Here is a 14,358-nt window from a genome sequence, read left to right on the forward strand (position 1 = left end):
AAATAGTGCAATAGGGTTCCGTTCACCATCCCAAAGCCACCAGAGAAATCCCAAAGACTAATTTCAGCTAATACTCTTAAAATTACTTCATCTTCAGAAGCGACAGGCAGCTTTTACAGAAGTGCCGGTGAGCTAGTACCACTCACCGTGGTTTAAGTGTTGACACTAAGTAGAGATGCTTCATGTCTTCTGGGGAACAGGATTAGAGCCCAGCTTGCTGAACTCATGCAAAAATCCTCTGCGCATTTAGAGGAGCTTCTCCCACTGCAAACATCGGACCGGCTGGAGGGAGTGATGGGGCAGCTGGCACAGCCCCCCAGGGAGACGTGCTCAGGCTTCAGCTTCACCCCTCTGCAGGCATCTGAAGCCCGTGACTGCAAGGCAGCGGTGTGCCCCTGCGCTGAGGCTCTGCCGCTGCAGAAGTCGCTGCAGATCAGGGGCATGAGCCCAGCTGCCTTCTCGTCACAGCAGTGTGGCACATCACCCTGCAGCGCTCAGGGGCCTCGCACCAGTGGGGATGATGCACCGTCAGGAACAAGCAGGCTGACCCGCCCCAGCACCTCTGCCCTCACGCCGTGGGGCACCTTTGTCACTCTTCCCTCGGCTATTACAGTGGGATGGCTTCCCAGCAGCCTGGATTTCTCAAATACCAAGCGCCCTATGTCAAGGGCCATCATCTACAAAGCGTTAGGTGTTGTGCCCTCTGCACCAGGCAGTGTCTCAGCTTGGCGTAGGATCCATACAGTGCCATCACAGATACACTCTGAAAATCCTGTGGTAAGAAGCATCTGAGCAGCGCTGCAGTATCAAGAAAAAGCACTGAGCACATGCAAGGCCGCTCAGCTCTTTGCTGAGTTTGCCCATGTTCTCTCTTACCTGCAGTGTCTGTCCTGTCCCACCCTGTCCCTGACCCAGGAGGTTACTCCCAGTGAGTATTTTATTCCTGCTTCACCTGTTGATCACACAATCCATCTGAAATAACTAGAACCTAGTGTGTATACGTGTGTGTATATATATACACAGACACAGAGATAAGAACTGTGTGGTGTAACTGTAGTACTAGTGAAGTTTTAATAATCGTCTCACTCTTCTGCCCTTAAAATTCCCGTCCTGTGTAGCGTGCAGGGAACTGCTGAGTAAGAGAGGGGTCAGCAGTTCCACACTCTATCCCTGGCTCTTTCAAAGACTTCCTGGGTGCCCTTGGTAAAGAACTTGTGACATTTACTTCGTAAATAACCCATAAGTCTGGAAAGCAGACAACTACTCTTGTACCTTTAGAATTTATAAACTCAACATCCCAAGTGCAAAGTATTCTCACCTACTTGTAATGGAGAAAATACAAACACTGAAAAAAGATGAGGAAGTTTAACATGAATATTAGAAGAAAAACACTATGTATTCCTTACCTGACAAGTCTGAACTCTTTACAGTCAGTTCATAGGTTAAATCTGAGGAGAAAAGTTATTTCATTAGAACATCATCATCTACCCCATACACGCACCACCTGGGGAGCACATTTACAACAGCGTGCTTCAATAAAAATGTAACTTGCTTTTCCCCCAGCTGAAGAATAATAGGAGAGCCACTGCAAATTATCAAATCTGTAAACCAACTGCAACTATGGGCTTTTTTTTTTTAAATATAAAAATATTTGCTTAATGATGCTGCAAAGATCCACGCAGATTGCCCTGACCATGCGCGGCTGCGCTGCGGAAGGTTCCCAGCTGCAGCAGTTGCTCCGCTCCTGCACCCTGACCCTGCTCCCGCTACCTGTGCAGTGCTGCTGCAGGCGCCGGATCTCAGCGTGCAGCCCCTTCAGCGTGCTGGCGTGCTCGCGCTGCAGGAACAGCAGGTTCTTCTGGGCGCTCTGCAGCTGGTTCTCCAGGTTTGATGCCGCCATCGTGGCCCGCGGTTACCCTGTCAGCGAAGAGACACAGAGGCGTCATGGTCGGTTGCCCTGCATGCGTGGAGATCCTCACTCCGCAGGCGGGAGCAGCAGGGAGAGCTAAATTCTGCTGTTAATGAGTTCATACACAATCAAGCAAATGCCACAAAAGTTTTTTTTCCTGTTTCATGACTCTTTCAATTAGAAGTGTGTTAAGTTCCTAGAAAGCCTAATTATACTCCAGGCGGGAGCAGCCTAGGGAACTCATTTGTTTGGAGTTAACGCATTGGAAGGATTAACTTCAGACAGACTGAAGTCACTAATCCTGTTACCAGATAAAGGCGGAGTTCTCAGAAACGGGCTGCTGTGTCCCTCTGCCTTGTTGGAGGTCCCCCTCTTACCTCCAGGGATACAGGGATTGGTGACACCCCTGGATGGGAACAAGGCCGAAAGCACTAACCTGCGCCAGCGCTGAAGAGAAACACAAACCGGGGAGTGACACGCAGCCGGGCCCATGGCCAGGGGTGCCACGGTGCTCCCCAGGACCCGCACCGGAGCGCTCCGGCTGCTGCTGCACCCCTCAGCCGCGCCAGGGCAGGACCCCAGCCCCCTGCAGGCCCCGTGGCACAGCCCGGTGTCCCGCACAGGCCCTGATGGCACTTAACAGGACAACTGACAAGGACAATGTTTCATTTAAAGAGAGAAAACCAATCTTCCTTGCTCAGGTTGTGAGTACACCATACTGCCACAGCACCATGTCTTCCTTGGGAAACCAACCGCCTGACAGAACCAGGCCTCAGCTACGGCAGCGCCCAGCCTGACGGGCAAGCGAGTAACTGCAGGATGCCGGTGTCACTGCTGCTCCCAACACAGCAACATGGGTTTGTGTCTGCCCACAGGCCACACTGCTGCGCGGTATCTACCCAGCAGAGCTGGAGACGCCAACTCCCAAATGAATTTCCTGATACAGAGGTAAAAATAGCTCCCTGCACCCGGCGCGGGCAGATGCTTCCTGCGGGGAAGCAGACGCTGTGCCCAGGCTCTCTCCCTGTGACATTTAAAGGGGTACCTGGAGGAGCATCCAGGGGAGCACCAGCAGGAGCTCCCAGGTCCCGGTGACACCTAGCCACCCAGTCTGTCACGACGTGACTCTGTCCATTGCCCTGCTTCCTAGTGAGATTGAAACTCCAAAATAAATACACTCATGAGAAAAAGCAACGATAGCAGTATGCAACCCTCCTGCAGCCTCAGAGTGCAAAAATCACTCAGGAATTCTTCCAGCAGTTCTCCAACGTCACTGCGTGATCGCTGCCCCTCCGTGGTGCTGCAGCCAGGGCACGTGGTGCTGCTCCACCAGCTCCCCACAGGGGCTGCTGGGGCTGCGTGGGAAGGACTTTCCAGAAACACACATCCTTAATAACTCCGTATCACTACGCTTTACATTCCTTTAGCAATAAACCTGTCATGACTGGGAGGCTTCCTGAAATCTCTGGAAAACCAGCTGCCCTCTTGGGAGTTCAGGAGCATGACGACCCCTGAGGAGCAGGTGCACAGGCACGTTCCAGGGAGCCAGGCCCATGGGGACACCTGAGGGACAAGGTAGTAGCACCTACTGGGTGGGAAATACGCGAGCCATGGTGGAAGAAATACTTTCTGGGGGCCCGAGCAGCAGAGGGAACTGTGCCCCAGCCCCTGGCCCACCGCTGGAGGGACAAGGGAAGGGAAGTACCCCTGTGCTGCTGGTGCACAGCTGAGGGTCTGGCCGGGGGGGCAGGAGCCACGGCAGCCCCCCGCCGCTGCCACGTAACACAGCCAAGGAGGTGGGAGACTGGTGAAGCAGTCGGGGTGACGGGTTAATCCTGCCGATGCACAAGGAGCCTTGGCTGAATACAGTTCTCTGTGCAATTTTGTAATTTGGGTTTTAGGTTTATTTTTAGTATTTTAATTGTAATCTTTTATTATTATAAAAACAAATATTTTTTATTATAATAAATTAAATTAATTTAAATGTAATACATTTAGTATTTAGGTTACAAAGCTAATTGAAGAATCAGGCCTCCCGTTGCCCAGACAACCATCAGCAGTGGCATCACAGCCACTGTCTGGAATTACAGGGCTACATGTTGTGCATGAGATGGACCCTGATTCTGTCCCACGGCTGCCCTGCCGGCACCGCAGTGGTGCCACAATTCCTCCTGCCACACCGAGCCTTCTCCACTGGGCTCTTTTTGGGGTGTAGTTTTATGACAAACAATTGATTCTACAAGTTGAAAATGGGTAGCACATATGCTCAGAGAAAGTACCACGCTTGTCATTCCTAGACACTAACACAGCCCTGTGTCTAATTTTATGTATATATATAAATATATAATTATATATATAATATTAAAATATAAATTTTATACTATCCAGCACTAAAGCACACACACGGAGCCTCCCTAATTTCAGGTGTGATTTTACCTGACATTACCATCAATCCCTACAGAAGCATATAATTGATTAGGGAAAAAAAAAAAAAAAAGAAGGCATAAAAGACTCAAGGAATCCAGTCCTGTGCCAGGGACAGGAGGGAGCTGCTGGTTATTTTATACCAGAGATCAACCATTAGATTCAGTGCTCAAGAAGCCCAAGGGCAGTGGTGCCAGCTGGGCTTTGCTGAGTGGGACGGGTCATTTTGCAATCACCAGAGTTAGCAAATAAGCAAAAATTACGAACCAAAAATCTTCTGAAGAGAGGTTTCTGGGTTGACTAAGAAATAAACCGAGCCACATCACATTGCTTGCAAAGCTGACCTTGGACAGACAGAAGCTTTGCCAAATCATCCTGTTTCTGAAGTGGTTGTTACACTCCTGCCGATTGCCCAGGGCAGCAGAGCAAACCCCGCAGGAGTCCGCAGGCTGTGCCGAGGCTCACAGGGACCTGCTAATCCAGAAATGTATTCCCCAAAAGGAACTCCAAGCACTGACAGCACTAGGTGAAAAACCAGCCCACACATCATATCCCAAAGCCTTTATGATCACGGTGGCTTGGCTACAAACGGTGGCTTTATGCCTGTAACTGTGGTCAGAACAGAAAAAGGCTTCATCGCCAGCAACAACGAGCAGGTGTTTATAACTCAGTCCTTGCAAATAAATGTGGGTTTTTTTAAAAAAATAGTTTCTAAATGTTAGAAAAAGCAAACCAAAGCCATCTATTAATCTCCTACATTGTTTTTTCACCTTATTTCTTGCATCTTAAAGATCATGCCAGGATTTACCTACTCTGAAAAAAAAACCCCAATAATGAGGCAGTTTTATAGGCTTTGGAAGAAAATAATAATTACCAGCACCAGAGCACCGCCTTCCCTGCAGCACCAGTAAGTTAATCAGCAAGAGCAATTAAATCAGCCCACGATGAATTTTAGCTGCAGCCCCCTGAGCTGAGTAGCTTCTCTCCCACGAGGACAAGGGACCGTGGCCGCCTGCACCCCTCCTGTGCTGTCCCTGCATGGGACAAATGAGCATCAACAACAACATATTCCAAGCCACTGTTCACTTCGTACCTAGTTTACACCAAACCTTAAACCACAAAATTAAACCTAGTATTATTCAAGCCTGTGATCTGGATTAAATAGGTTTCAACTGAACGCATTATCTGTCAACCAAGCTCATTAGCACATGAAAATATTTTTAATTGCTTTTGCAGCCAAACTTGCAAGGAAATTTTTGTCGCACAAATGAGGGAAGAAAAAGAATTCACATCTGCAGGCTGACCAGCTCAGACATCCGCAGATCACCTGCATTTCACCCAGCTCGAAGCTCAGCTGTAGGCACTTCCTTAGCCAGGGCCAAGTAAAAAGCTGGCCCAACTGCCAAGGCAGAAGCCACTTAAAGAGAAAATATTTCTCTTTCCAAAATAATAAACAAATCATTTTGTGCCCCGAGAACCGACACAACTGAATCAGACACAAACAGATTGAAGATGTGGATAGAATATGCAGCAAGCCAGGCCAGCAACCTGACCAGCTCACTTGTGCTGGGCAAGGCCACCGACCAGGATCGCTGGAGATCGGAACCGTAGGTTTAGAAGGAGAAAACCCCCTCAGCATGACATGGCAGCATTGCTCCAGCAGTCCTGCTTTTGGGCCAGCCCAGAGCGGTCTCTTCTGACACCCAAACAAAGGTCACCTCGAAGAGCCTGGAAACACCACGTGTATGATGTAGAGGGACAGAACCCCAGGTTTGGGCTGGGACTCCCCCCGGACGCTCACACCCACAATGCTTCTGCAGGACATGGCAAGATGGGACAGCACTTGCCTCAACAGAGGCTCAGTGCTATTTGTGCTCCAAGTTGTTATGGTTTAGTGTGATTATGCTCTTCAAAAGCCCACCCAAACTATGTATTTCAATTTAAAGCATACTGGCTGAAAACAGTGTTTTGTGGGGTGTTGTTGGTGTGTGTTTTTTTTTTTTTTTTAAAGAATTGGCAGCATGAAGATATGCTGATTTATGACTGGCAAGTAATTTTATACAAGTAGTTTTCCTTGAATAATTGGATTGTTAATACACTGAAGGCTTTTATTTCTGTTTTTCCACTCAAAGTCTGTTTGTGTGTTTTGTATATTTCATAGCATTTTACAGCTGATCAACTTCCTTGTTTATTTAGGTCATGTAAAGATCAAAGGACACCTCGCAAAAAATATAAACTAATTTTTAAAGCCAAAAATACTGACAACTGTCACAAAGTGAAACCATGCATTGAAACTTGAAAAAGCTATTGCAAATTAACAGTACCCCTTTAACTCCGCATTCTGAAGTGTACCATTAGTGAAAGCTACTCTGATTGCATAAAACACTAATTAATGTTGGTCTCGAATTTGTCAGCAGCTCATAGGGTACGGTGCAAGTGAGACCAACTGACCCATGCAACCTCAGTCAGGAAGTTTTTTAAAGGGGAATAGACACAGGAGATGTAATGAAAAAGGAACAAATACAATTAAAAAGAAATAACTGTTTCTTTTAAGATAAGTCAATGATCACCTTTCCACCACTTCCTTAAGCAGATGCTTTGACTTCTAGGGGGTTTGGTTAGCGGGATTTACAGCTGCTCCAAGTTCCTTAACAATCCTTAACACTTAACGGGGGTTAATTCTTACATGGTACGTAGCATGCACAGCCACAAATCACATCCAGCAACTGCTCTCAAGGGCAGCTGAGATCTTAGAGAGAACATGGTCTTGGGAGGGGTCAGTCTAAAGAAAAAAAAAAAAATCCAGTCAGGTGTGCCGCTCCTTGGGGTTTCCAAGAGGAAATCCTCTAAAGCAGTTCTGAGACTGCACTAAGCTGATTTAATCTGCTCACTGGAACAAGAAGGAACGTGCAGCCAAGAATAAGGTTACAATCAAAAAGCACAAGAGAAACAGCAAAATTCAGAAGTCAGCTGAGCCCTTGCTAGCGCGGACAAGCAATCTTGACTCCCTCACCATGGAAATCAGAGGGACAGCTACCAAAGCAACCAGTCTCTGGCTGGATTTTGTCAGATAAATCAAGGCAATGCTGGGAAGGAAGCTGTGGCTGCATACACCACAGAGCAGCTCTGTCACTATGGTTCTTCTTTCTCCTGGTCTCCAAAGCAACTTCAAAAAAGAGTTTGCTATGTTCTTATACAAAAGGAATTGTGCAATGCAGCGCTAGGCAAACTCCCACAGGGCATGCATATGTCACTTGATAAGGGTGATAAAACATTAAAAGGGGCACTGCAGTGTTCAACACCGCAACGGCCACACACCTCCTCCTGAACACCAGTGGCAGCCAACCCGTCACAGTTCCACAAGCTTTATCAGGGTGGTAGGCTGCATCCCACCCCTAGAACACACACCATTTCTCATTGCTCGGCATCACTGGCACCACCAAGCATTTCTAGGTACAGCTCAGAGCGAGCCTCAAGTCCTCCAAACAATGGAGTCACAATTTCTCTTGAATATAGTCCAGGAGGAAGAGTTGGGATGAGTTAAACGGCATTCCCTTGGGAACATTAAATGCAACACTTCGATCTGTGCTGCACCTACCTAAGCCCACACCTTCCACAAAAGTGGAGAAGGAGACTTAACATTCTTGTGAACTCACCTTAAAAAGGAACTGCTCCGACTTTTACAAGCGCTTTTTAAAAGGGAACAAGAAATAAATTAATCTTAAATAGAAAATTAAAAGTATTAAACGAGAGCTTCCAAAATGACCCTTCATCCCACGCTTGCCATAAACAATCACTAATGTTTTAACGGCCAAATCATGATGCAGATGATATGCAGGCTCGAAGGCCCTCTCTGATATTAACTGTTTGGGCAGAGCTCAAAATATTTCCAGGCAGCGAGCGCCTGGCTGTGTGCTGGGGGCTCTGCACAACACCAGAGCGTCCCTGTGCCCCCTTGCAGGCAAGAGTGGGGAGATGCCCATCATGGCTTTAGACACAGACCAAAGGAACCTACTGGAAGGAAGCCCAAACAACAGCAGTTATTCAACGTCTTCATTCCTGTTTGGCACTCGCTAAAGAGAAGAGAATAACCTCCTTTTGCATGGATGGGGTGACTGCCACCTGAGAAGCCACGGTAGCCGTCTGTCAACTCCTACCAAACCTTCTAGAAACACGTACGGGCAGGCAGGCGTGTTCCTCGCAGCTGGTGTCTTGCCAGTGCCCCCTCCAAATGCGGCAAAAGCTGCCAAAAGGCTTTTCGTGTGCTATATGAACTACGATTTCAAGAAACAATTAAGGACACAGGAGTCTTCCCGTAGGAACCTTCAAAGGTTTAGTCAGTCCCCATTGTAAAGATTCTCACAGAAGTGACAAAACATTTCTAGAAAAATGCAGCTCTAAGGATAAAATGCCCAGCTGCCAGGCACTTAGTGGCTCCTGGCTTAGGTAAGCTCTCCAGCTCCAGAGACATATGGAAAAGGGGAAAGGGAAGAAGAAAAGGGGAAAGGGAAGAAGAAAAGGGGAAAGGGAAGAAGAAAAGGGGAAAGGGAAGAAGAAAAGGGGAAAGGGAAGAAGAAAAGGGGAAAGGGAAGAAGAAAAGGGGAAAGGGAAGAAGAAAAGGGGAAAGGGAAGAAGAAAAGGGGAAAGGGAAGAAGAAAAGGGGAAAGGGAAGAAGAAAAGGGGAAAGGGAAGAAGAAAAGGGGAAAGGGAAGAAGAAAAGGGGAAAGGGAAGAAGAAAAGGGGAAAGGGAAGAAGAAAAGGGGAAAGGGAAGAAGAAAAGGGGAAAGGGAAGAAGAAAAGGGGAAAGGGAAGAAGAAAAGGGGAAAGGGAAGAAGAAAAGGGGAAAGGGAAGAAGAAAAGGGGAAAGGGAAGAAGAAAAGGGGAAAGGGAAGAAGAAAAGGGGAAAGGGAAGAAGAAAAGGGGAAAGGGAAGAAGAAAAGGGGAAAGGGAAGAAGAAAAGGGGAAAGGGAAGAAGAAAAGGGGAAAGGGAAGAAGAAAAGGGGAAAGGGAAGAAGAAAAGGGGAAAGGGAAGAAGAAAAGGGGAAAGGGAAGAAGAAAAGGGGAAAGGGAAGAAGAAAAGGGGAAAGGGAAGAAGAAAAGGGGAAAGGGAAGAAGAAAAGGGGAAAGGGAAGAAGAAAAGGGGAAAGGGAAGAAGAAAAGGGGAAAGGGAAGAAGAAAAGGGGAAAGGGAAGAAGAAAAGGGGAAAGGGAAGAAGAAAAGGGGAAAGGGAAGAAGAAAAGGGGAAAGGGAAGAAGAAAAGGCTGCTGTCCCCGCCACCAGGGATTCACTATCGTCCTCCTTGCTTTAAGTCCGTGTCCCCGCCCCCCCCCCCCCCCCCCCCCCTTACAATTCTACTTCTGCCAACACGGGTGCAGCAGTAACACCGTTTGGTGACAGCCTGTTACACAGCTTCAGGGCTGTTCGCCCCCCTTCACCTGCGCGTTGCACAACCACCTGAACCGGTTCAGCATTTCTTGCAGTCACGCTTTCCATCAGACTGCACAGCAGGCATACGCAGCCACCTCCCCGCGTCCCCCCATCCCCCTCTTCCTCAGCCTTCTGTGTTAAAATATTACAACACTGTACATAATTATTGTGCCAATTAACTTGCTCCCATATTCTTTTAGTTTGTGTATTTTAAGCCAAGCAAAATTAGAAGTTCTTTCCTGGAGACAACCGAGGGGGAAAAGGAAGCGTGTTGCTCTCCTCCCAGAGGAAGGATAAGGTTTTGCTTTCTCAGCTCCTTTTCTATTTCTATTGCTTTTGGATGCTCTTGTATTCCGTTGTGTCTCTGCATGGCTTCCCCTTCATTTTCTGATCAGAGATTCTGCAGACTCTTCACAATTTCTGTATGTCCCTGAGGAAGCACATGGTTTAGTATTTTAGTAAGAAAAGACCTTTTTCTTACTCCTACAGCATTTGGCGTGGCAGCAGGAAGAATAATTCAGTGGACACACTCCTGGTAGCAATGATTTACTTCTAGATGCTCTCAATGAACAAGCTGGTACTTTGCGCAGAATGCACTGCTTACGTGTCTGACCATCCACCTGAAGTCACAAGGACTGCCAGGAACAATTCACATGGAGTTTTCTCCACCCTTAAGACCACCTGATCCCAGAGCTGCCCCAACGGAAGGCAGACAGAAGTACCCAGATGTTAACATCACTACGGCGACACAGACTGTTAGAGAATCTAACCAAATGCCCTGCAGTGGCATCTCAGACAATTATTCTGCCCAATACCAGGGTACCCCATGCCATGGCTGTACAGCTGTCAAGAACAAATGGCTTACTCTGGCAGAAAACATTGAAAATGACCTAATCTGGGCATAATTCGCTTTAGGGAAGCAAAGAAGCTATCATTTAAATAACGACAATTACTTCAAAAGAAGTCGTCCATGGAATTTTTTTTAAGTGACAATAAAAGCCCTCGTGAGCAAGGCCACATTGTAATTTAAAAGAACAGGTGGGATCTCCTCTACTTTCTAGCACATGCTCCTGATGCTTTCTATTTTATTCACCCCTTCATTCTGAGGATAAAAAAAAATATGATATTTTAATATAAACCCCATCAAAGCCACAGAACACAGGCTGGGGTACAATCACAACTAGTCAGCTGTAATAGTGCAAAGACACACAGTCTTTCTAGTAAAGCCAGTTTCTTGTCAGAAGGAGAATGACAAAAAAAATTAATATTCAGTTCCCCTAGACTAACACAATATCAACATTACACATAAAAATGAGCCTGATTCTTTTTCTTTCAAAGTCATGAACAAAGCTCTGCAGCTTCAGTTAAAGCTGAATCAGGCCTTAAGCTAGCGAGGTGGGCTGTGGGAGGGTTTTGTACAAGGACTTGTTAAGTGTAACTCCAAATTCATGCTTAGAAATAATACTATTCTATGGAAAAGTCAAGGGTTGGGTATTTTTTCAGATATCAAATACTCACCTATGAGCAGTCTCCCCTTTTATTCTCTATGATCAGTAACATGTGAATCGCACAAGAACTCAAATAAAATGTACTTGCATCACTTTCAGAAAGGCTTTTCTGAAGGCTTGTCAAAACACAAACCAAAAAAATTACTACCCTGGTTTCACATAAGTGACTTGGTTGGGCACTTCTGGCCCCCCACCCCCCACCAGGAAAATAACCTGCCACCACACAGCCACACAACCACTGAGCTACCCAGCCCAGCTGTGCCTTGGTCCCACTCGTTCCACTTCACATATACTGAGCACGAATTTACTGTTGCATTTCTGAAATGCTCTGAAATCACCTTCCTGGTTGTTCGGTGGAACAAACCTGTTTTTCCACTGGCTATTTTTCAGGTGAAGAGTTCACCACGCAGCACCGCAGACATCTGGGCAGCTGATAGGGAAGGCAGAGGAAAACAAAATAAAAGAAATAATACATGTGTAATCAGGGCAGGGGGGTGGTACAGGCAGAACTGCTTCCTGCAGCAACGCCAGGCACTCAGCGGAGCTTGGGCTCCTACTGCAAGACCTGCAGAAACCATGATTTTCAGAGATTACCTGGGATATTTGTGAAACACATCAAAAGGCACTGAAGCCTCACAGCAAGCCAAGTAAACCTGCCCTCCTGGGAGAGATCGATCTACAGCTATTGTAACAGCCACGCCGGAACAGCACAACTATTTTCCAGGCAAGTTTAACAGGCTGAGGAGTATGCTTTCCTCTAATGCATTCTGTGATGCTGTTTCATAAGCTATTGATTATTTCAGAACAACTACAATCAAACATACAAAAATTGGTCTCCACTTTGCTGAAGGAAAGGTTTTGAGAGCTGCTGATGAAGGAATTCTAGCAGTAGCGATGACCTGTCTCTAAATCCTTTCTTAAGCAAGTATAAATCATTGGGGCTTTTTTGGTTGGTTGTTTTTGGGTTTCTAAAGTAAATAGGATGCCAAGACAAAGAATTTCAGAGGTGCTTTATGCTTGCTCTTCCATAACCCAGGTATCTCAAATTGAGACAATAAAACCGTACACAGCTTAAAACAAGCTTTCACGAGGAACAGCAAGCAAGCAAGCACACATGCTTTCATTATAGAGGAAACCTGTCGCTAACGACATCATTCACACGATCCTTTCCACACAGATGGACACTTCCCGAGCCTGACATCTGCTCCACAGGGATGTGATATGCTGCACCTTTGGTGCCCTCCCGCTGGGCACCGACTCCGGTTACTGGGAGCTACTGTTCCCTGGCGGATCTTCAGCCTTTCTAGAGGCAGTCATCGTTCCGTTCAGGGAGAAGCCATGAAATCCTACAGTTTTCAGTCAAGCAACGTTTCTAAATATTTAAATATTTTTATTAAATAAAAATCTTAAATTCTGTCGCCCACCCAAATAATTAAGACCAAAAAGCAGCAACATACTTTAACACATTAACTAAAAACCAAAGGTTTTCTAGGAGTGAAACGAGAGCAAACATGCTCCTCAATAGCAGGAAAGAAAGAGCAATCCAAATCAAAGGCTTTTTTCCAAGGATTTAAAAATTCAGCTTGTAGAAGTTCTGATACACTTGGAGGACATTGTTTTCAGTGATACTTTGTCATGCCTCTGACTTCAGTAGTAAATAACTGTGTCGCTTCCATTTATAGTACCATGTTCTTTAACATCACCAGGAAAAATCAGACTCAGGGAATGTCAGGGTGGGAAGGGAGCTCTGGGGACCACTTAGTCACCCCCCTGCCAAAGCAGGCTCTCCCAGAGCAGGTTGCAGTCGCATCCAGGCGGGTTTTGAACATCTCCAGAGAAGGAGACCCCACAGCCTCTCTGGGCAGCCTGTGCCAGTGCTCTGTCACCCTCAAGAGAAAGAAGTTCTTGCTCAGATTCCGACAGAACATCTTGTGTTGCAGTTTGTGCCCATTGCCCCTTGTCCTGTCACCCTGAGAAGAACCTGGCCCCGGCCCTTAAGCTGTGTGCATGCACTGACGGATCCTCTCCAGCCTTCTCTCCGCCAGCTGCGCAGGCCCAGCTCTCTCAGCCTTTCCTCATAAGAGAGATGCTGGCAGATAACCGTAAAACATTATTAGACAAAATTATTCACTGATCACACAGCGATAACAAACTAATGCCCATTATCACACCGCTGGACGTTCTCGTTTAGCAGAAGATATTTTTCTATCACTCTCTATCACTTAAAAACGAGCACTAAAGAAGGCACGCATTCACCAAAGATGCTACAGCCAGATACATGAAAGATGCCATGTCTTGTCAAGCAAGCGAAGGGATCAGAGGAGAGGTACAGCAGGTAGCAATGCAGGCGGGGGCTAACATTCCAACGTGGCCCTAACTAAATGCACTATTCTTTATCTTCATTTGCTTTTTCAGATATTGCGTTTGATTAGCGCTGCAAGAAAGGAGCTGAGAGTTTGTTTTGGTGTGCTGCAGATGCAAACGAAAGCAGAACGCTAGCAATAAGCTCAGTCTGAACAAAGGGCACGCTGCCCGCTCCACCCCACCCAGGCTCTGGGCACCATTGTTCCCAGGGACACACAAGCTCTGCCAGAGACTGCCCTGACAATACTGTTATGGTTACACAATATTAGCTTATTGCAGCATACTCGTATCAATAACAACGGCGTGGAAGCTGCAATAAGGCACACAGACTTACATCTGTGCTTTCCAATGTTCCACAACTATTCACAATGTTTTATTGTTGTGCTGCAGCAGACAGGAAAGAGGCTGCAGAAAGCCAAATCAGAGACCTTTCACGCAACTGTCTTCTTTCAACATCAAAATACTTATATCTTTCCTTTCTTCATCTGTGGCTTTGCTTTTTAACCAGCAGCAGGAAAATCTATGCCCTAGTCAGAACACACTTAACTATTTTCCCCAAAACATCAAGTTATCCGACATGCTGAATTTCCAGTAAATCACTGCTCATCAAAAGCCACCACTGTTAGTTAATAACATGAATGTAAGTAAAAAGACATATTAGACAATAGTATTCTGTTTACACAAATAACTATTGCAATGCATTGTGAATCCTGAGGACATAAAAGC

At 46.5% G+C, this 14,358-nt stretch overlaps 1 protein-coding gene across 12 annotated transcripts in view; it reads right to left on the minus strand.

The window, feature by feature from the left end:
- CCDC92 (coiled-coil domain containing 92) overlaps window positions 1-14,358 on the minus strand; it is a 137,158-nt gene that overhangs the window by 2,928 nt on the left and 119,872 nt on the right. For 7 of the 12 annotated variants that reach the window (XM_080370520.1, XM_080370522.1, XM_080370523.1 and 4 more), the window contains 2 exons: window positions 1,771-1,917; window positions 1,407-1,448 (listed from right to left, as the gene is read on the minus strand). In XM_080370520.1, the coding sequence (XP_080226646.1) occupies window positions 1,407-1,448; window positions 1,771-1,900 (172 nt within the window). In that variant the 5' untranslated portion in view covers window positions 1,901-1,917. Of the gene's footprint in view, window positions 1-1,406; window positions 1,449-1,770; window positions 1,918-6,903; window positions 8,790-11,632; window positions 11,699-14,358 lie in introns of those variants that run through there. The other 5 variants (XM_080370529.1, XM_080370530.1, XM_080370528.1 and 2 more) reach the window with 3 other exon arrangements.

Source organism: Falco punctatus (assembly GCF_963210335.1).
Source record: "Falco punctatus genome assembly, chromosome: 1".
NCBI classification, from domain to species: Eukaryota; Metazoa; Chordata; class Aves; order Falconiformes; family Falconidae; genus Falco; species Falco punctatus.